The 6,371-nt window shown below is 39.6% G+C and overlaps 1 protein-coding gene across 2 annotated transcripts in view; it reads left to right on the top strand.

Moving 5' to 3' along the window:
* LOC122094037 (protein CLT1, chloroplastic) overlaps positions 1-4,191 on the top strand; it is a 14,450-nt gene extending 10,259 nt beyond the window's left edge. For both annotated transcript variants that reach the window (XM_042664636.1, XM_042664637.1), the window contains one exon: positions 3,727-4,191. In XM_042664636.1, the coding sequence (XP_042520570.1) occupies positions 3,727-3,929 (203 nt within the window). In that variant the 3' untranslated portion in view covers positions 3,930-4,191. The remainder of the gene's footprint in view (positions 1-3,726) is intronic.
* Positions 4,192-6,371: the final 2,180 nt, after the last annotated feature.

Here is a 6,371-nt window from a genome sequence, read left to right as displayed (position 1 = left end):
CCCCCCCCCCCCCCCCCCCCTCTTAAACTCATATTTAATCCTTGGGCTATTCATCCAAAGGTTTTATATTTGGTAAGTGTTATGATAGTGCAAATTTAAATTTTCTATAAACTATGGTTATATATGCAATATTCCCCCCAATTATGCCCAATTCAGCTCAACTCAGCCTTATCCCAACTAAATAGGTTGGCTACATGGATCCTTTTCTCCAGTCAGCACTATTCAAATCCATGTTACAAGTTCTAAGCTATGCATTTCTTTCCAGACAACTTCTCTTAATAGTCATTATGCCTATCCTTTGGCTTTTTTAGCTTCTTTATTTTGAATCAAATCGCCCCTTCTTCGTACTTGAGCATGCAAAGGCTTTCGTTGCACATATCTATGCCATTCCCCCAAGTTTGCCCATATAATCCATACTCAATGAATGGATATTTATTTATAAAAAACTCCCTATGGTTACACCAATAATACTTAAAAACAGAAAACAATGACACAATGCATTGAAATATAATTGCAACTAGAAATAGAAGAAATATATCTACTGTTATGTCCAAAAAGGTGAGAGCCACCCTGTCATGGGCACTCCATTTTGTTTTATCTTCTTCGTACTTGAGCATGCAAAGGCTTTCGTTGCACATATCTATGCCATTCCCCCAAGTTTGCCCATATAATCCATACTCAATGAATGGATATTTATTTATAAAAAACTCCCTATGGTTACACCAATAATACTTAAAAACAGAAAACAATGACACAATGCATTGAAATATAATTGCAACTAGAAATAGAAGAAATATATCTACTGTCATGTCCAAAAAGGTGAGAGCCACCCTGTCATGGGCACTCCATTTTGTTTTATCTTTGGCAGTTTGGTTCAATGAAACTAGTCTCATACTGTTTGACATATATACTCATTCCAATCCAACTTCTCCACGGTTTGCTTTGCTTAAAGATGATATCTTTGGATGTGTTCCCTGTTTTATGCAAGTGGATCAGGTAATATACTTTTTTTCCCCCTTAAATATATATTTAATTCTTTGGACTTCACTTTCCATCATTTGAAAAATCTATAAAGTGTTTCTCTGTCCACAATTATTTATTCATAGTCATAGTCATTCCTACTTATTTCAAAGATTAGTAACGTACCAAGTGGGAAAAAGTTTATTTTGGTGGATAGATTGTTTTAATAGCTTTATACTGTTTTAAAAAGTAGATAGAATTCAATATACGTCTTGGGAAAGAGATCCCAATGCAGGTGACATAAGAATTGCTTCCCTTTTTGATACTTTTCTCAGACACCATGTGGGTCCTTATTGAATGAAACTGTTTCCCACACCGTGATTGGTGTAGTAAATTTTCCCATGCCGGGCGTGGAAAACCCATGCCCATAAGTTAAGAAAAAGTTTGCTCCTTTGGATTTTTGATTGATATGATAACGGATCAACAGCATAATGACTAACCATAAAGACCTTGCTAGCCTCTCTCTCTCTCTCTGGGTCAGCCTCCCCTAAGAGGCCCTTAGGACTTGGATGGGCTAATAGTTTATGTTGAGTTAGCTAATCAGGACAAGGTCCATGCTAGCCTAGAGTGTGTGTGTGTGTTGGTGATGCCCCAGTAATAAGTTCACCTCACAATAGGATTGAAAAGGCAAGAGGAAATGTGGGGGTGCACTCATAAATCATGAATGATGAAGAGGGCAGGGGGTGGACGTTATGACTTAAGACCTTTCATTAAGAAAATGGCCACCACCATTGCCTTGATGGGGCGATGTGAAGATGTTGAGACCTGAAGGAAGAGTGGGGAACGAAGACGTCAGAGGCAAGGGTCAATGCAGTTAACCTGGTCTGGTCTTAAAATCCCCGAATAAAGAAAGAACTACACATGGAGTGGAGGGAAGACCTCATGCAATGGAGCACCCAGCACTTTCATTGGCCATCCGTGCCCTCTTGATGGTTAAATACAAAATAAATGATAAATGAATGGAATATTAAATAAGAAATGGGAAAAGGGTTCTATGACCGACTGAGGACTCTCTCTCTCTCTCTCTCTCAAGAAATGATCACTTTACCTTCTATGCTTGAAACCATTTTGCTTTTCCTTATTGGTGCGTTCCTCATGCCGCTTGCTCAGAACTCTCATCTAAAAAATCAAGGAGAAAATTTTCTTTAGAAGGAAGAATTTCTTCATCCAAGGTGATTCAACATTTCAATTGGACTGCTGAGCAAAGATCCAAAATACTATTTTTACTCCAATCGGGAGGTCAGATGATTGAGAGGACGCTATGCTATGTGGGTGATGGGAAATTTGGTCCTTAAATAAATGGATGAAAAGGAATTTAGGAGGTGTGTTCAATGGGGTACCTAGTTATACTTGTGTCCATTTGTCAAGATTTTTATTGAAAAATTAATTGCCATATATGACTTTTTATTTTTGGTTAAGTACCAAAAGCTATTTACTAAATATGACTTTTGATATATACCTACTATATAATTTTATGGATGTGAAGCTTACTAGCTTAGAATAGGGTTGTGAATTGAATTTGACTTTTGTGTGTCCAAACAGAGTTTGGATCATCTATAAAGAGCATTCAATTTCTAGGGATAATCCTTTGTACCACATTCAAATGGGGGGAAAAGCATGATATGACTGTTTTGATTAGCCAATTCAATATTTATGGTTTTGTTAACCGTAATGATTTTTTTTTTAATGAAAAATAAAGAAAACTCAAAGACAAGAAAGAGGATAAATGTCAGATCTATCCTTCTTGACAAGAACCATAATGCTTTTTGTAATTTTTCCTTCCTTGAACACAAGCATCTATGGGGTTATGGTAGTACACCCGTCATCATGAGAGAGAGAGAGAGAGAGAGAGAGAGAGAGAGAGGTGCTAGCCCTGACGACTTAGAGAACCATTCCCTTTTAAATAAATACCCGAAAACCTGAAATGTTTTTTGAGCACTAGCTACACCCATATGGAGTATGTGTTCAAATTCAGTCCCTAATTGACACTTTTTTCTTTCCTTCAGATGACCATCTTTTTAATTTCCAAAAGAAAAACATTTATTGGTATTAACCATCAATTTGGGAACGAAAAAAATTAAAGAAATAAGACGAGGGAAATTAGAAAAAGGAATCTTATTTTTTCCTGTTAATTTACCAATGAAACTCATATTTCAAGTTTACAACGGAGCGTCCAAAATCTATAGACTTCTGAACGACCGTCCAAAAAAAATAAAAATAAATAATAAATAAATAAAAATAAAAAACTTGGGACCCAACTTGCCAATTTTGTAATTTTACATGACAATCCATGCAGCTGGTACGGTTATTCGTTTCGTCTCCCAACGAAAAAACAATTTGAAAACAATGACTAGCCGGTCCGGCACCAACTCCCCCTACTCTCTCTCTCTCTCTCTCTCTCTCTCTCTCTCTCTCTCTTACACACACACATCTCCACACACACCCCTGCCTTCAAACCAGTGGGCAGCGGAAGAGAAGAGAGAGAAAAGAAGGGACATAGAGTGAGAGAGAGAGAAGAGGACGGTTGGGTTTCTTGTCCTATTTGTTTGATTCATTCACCTCCTTCACTCAAACTTTTAATTCATGCTGTTAATGTCTAACGATGTGGGTGCGTTGGTTCACTGACATTGACTTCTCTCTCTGGCTGGCGTGTGTGTTATTAACTCTCTTTGTAATTTGTTTTGGTTTTGCTCTGTGTGTGTGCAGTACCTCTCTCGGTCTACGCTTTCACACTCCCTCTCCCCTACATCGGTGTCGCCTCCTCTCTTCCTAATGGCTTCGTCGCTGGTGTCGCCGTTCTTGTCTCCGGCCTCCTCATCTACTGCTGGTCTTCCTCCGCCACTACCACCACCACCGCCACCCCCTCCACCACCACCCCCTCCTCCCTTGACCACCCTCATCATGCCTAGAGCCCCTCAAATGGGTTCTTTTCTTTTTCTCTGTATGTGCTCGAGAAGAAGAAGAAATCAGGAAGATGAACAGTGGATGAGGCTGAAGACTCAAGAAAATGTACTATTAGTATAATCAAACCAATAAATAATGAAAGAAAGAATAAAGGGGATGCAAAATTGGAGATCTATCTGCAACCGATATCCTCTGTTACCCCTTCTCTTTTTGGAATATTGGATTATTTACATGAAATATGGAAGACTAGAGGAGAAGAGAGAGATAGATTAGACAGAGGAGACCATGACGTTGGAGACGTCGGAAAGCAAGAAGGCGAGCAACATGAGTACGAACAAGATGATGACCGGAATTAAAAGAAGCGGTAACGGCGGTGGCGGCAGCGGCGGCAGCATCAGTGGCAACAGCAAGAGCGACACCGTCAGGAAGAGTAAGATGAGAAGAGAGCTTGTACTGAAGTGCCCGTTCATCAACCTCACTTCAATTCGCAGCAGCTGATGATGATGATGATGCTTTTTCTCTCTCTTTATCTTCCCCTGTTGTTGTTGTTGTTGTTGTAGTAAGAATTGTAATGACATTAGAGACGCTACATTCCCCTTTTAACATCTTCCACCTCTTCTCTCATCCAAAGCCTCGTTGGATGCAGAGAAAGAGAGAGAGAGAGAGTTGCCCAGTTTCCCAGCTTGGTCGTCAGACTCTCCTTGACAGATTCTTTGAGGTTAGCCAAGGATATAAAATCATGGTGGTTCTTTTTTATCTCTTCTGTTGCTTCCTCTGCGCGCGACTCTCTCCTTTTGTGTCTGTCTGTTGCTGGTATTTGAAGGAAGGAGCCAACAAAAACAAGCGAGGTAGTTTGGAGGATTTCCCTTCATTATATAATAGAGACATCCCCTTTTTATATACTGGTAAGAATCGAAGGGAAAGCGACTTATATTTATTTCCTCTCTCTTTCAAAGGAAAACGAGGGAATTTGGGTTGGGTAAGGACAATCGGTCGGCTGAGTCGGTGACTCTGGTCTGGGTCAGAGACTTGGTTAAACCTGTCACAAATTGGGCTTTGATGTGGGAAATGGAAAATGGAAAATGGAAAATGGAAAGGGACTACCAGAGAGTGTATTGGGTCATGAGTCATGACCCGACCTACGATGTAGGGTAACAGATTAGTGAGGTTGAATGTCGGTGGGTGCCATCAACCACAATCAGAGACTTGCCTGACTTGTGGTAGATGAGTTTGGATCCGCTCCCCATGTGGGGATAGATGGGGAAAGATCTGAGATCGTGGGATCGATTCTCTTGTCACTCGGGAGAGAGTGGGTTAATGGAGGGAGGTTAAGACGAAATTGGCCGATTCCCCCGATTACTGGGATAATATGTCTATTGAGTCCGATCGAGTCAAGTTGAGTTTGAGAAATTTGATTGAGTCCAACCAATTCCGATTAATTATAAGGCAATTCAATTTAAAATAAAATCTTGTACCCGATCCTGAGTTCTTAGACCTTGGTTCCCAACCATTGACTAGGGTGCTTATCAACGAGCAGGGAAAAAAATTTGGGGATGGGGATGGGGATGGGGTTTGTCGCCTAGTGTAGTTGATAAAGCTGTGGTATACTAAACCCATGTCGATCAGGAGATCTTGCCTTCGAGCCTCTTAGACATTACTTTCATGTTCCCCCTTACCTATTAAAAAAAAAAAAAAAACCCTTTCTTTTTCATGTTATGAACCCATATTAGTCATATGGGGGGGTTGATTTTACATCGATTATGAAAAAGATTTGATATGGATTAATATAGTCTCGGGTTCTCTTAAATTATAAGCTGGTTTACGGGGTTGAGTTCTTCCAAGCTGCTCAGGGTGACCTTTCTATTTTACTCACCTGAATCAAGCAAAATGTCCAAATGCGATGAACCATGACGTATACAAATCCATTATGTGAAGAAGAAAGAAGAGGGGACTTGGTTTGAAGGGGCTAATTCCGGTTCAGTATGGGTTGGGTGAAAACCGCCACCTCTTCTTATAAAAGGGGTCTCCATAACCAAAGGGTAGAGACTAGGATTGTCAAACCTAAGGAACGATTTGTCTTCCCAAAAATTTCCTTTCTTCTCTTTCATACCCTTTTGTCGCAAGAAATTCTTTGTCTCTGGAGACTTTGTCAAAGGAAACGATAAAAAGGAGAAAAAGGCAAATGTCAAGGAAAATCGAGTAATGGTTGTCTATATATAAGGCAACGTTTTGAATGAAGATAATAATTATGAACTTAACTTTGTTACAGTAAAGTAGGTGAAACATAATGTTTTTTCTTCTATCATGGTTAGATTTCTGTTCTTGAGGGAAGTGGTTCAATGATGCATTGTATACAGAACAGAAAACCAAATGAAGTCTAAGGTTGAATCGAATTCACCGCTTTGGTTATTAGGCTACTAAACAAATTTTTTCCAGACACCAAAAAA

This window comes from Macadamia integrifolia, chromosome 11 (genome assembly GCF_013358625.1).
Source record: "Macadamia integrifolia cultivar HAES 741 chromosome 11, SCU_Mint_v3, whole genome shotgun sequence".
NCBI classification, from domain to species: Eukaryota; Viridiplantae; Streptophyta; class Magnoliopsida; order Proteales; family Proteaceae; genus Macadamia; species Macadamia integrifolia.
Note: the sequence above shows the minus strand (reverse complement) of the source record. Positions and strands in the feature narration are given on the sequence as shown.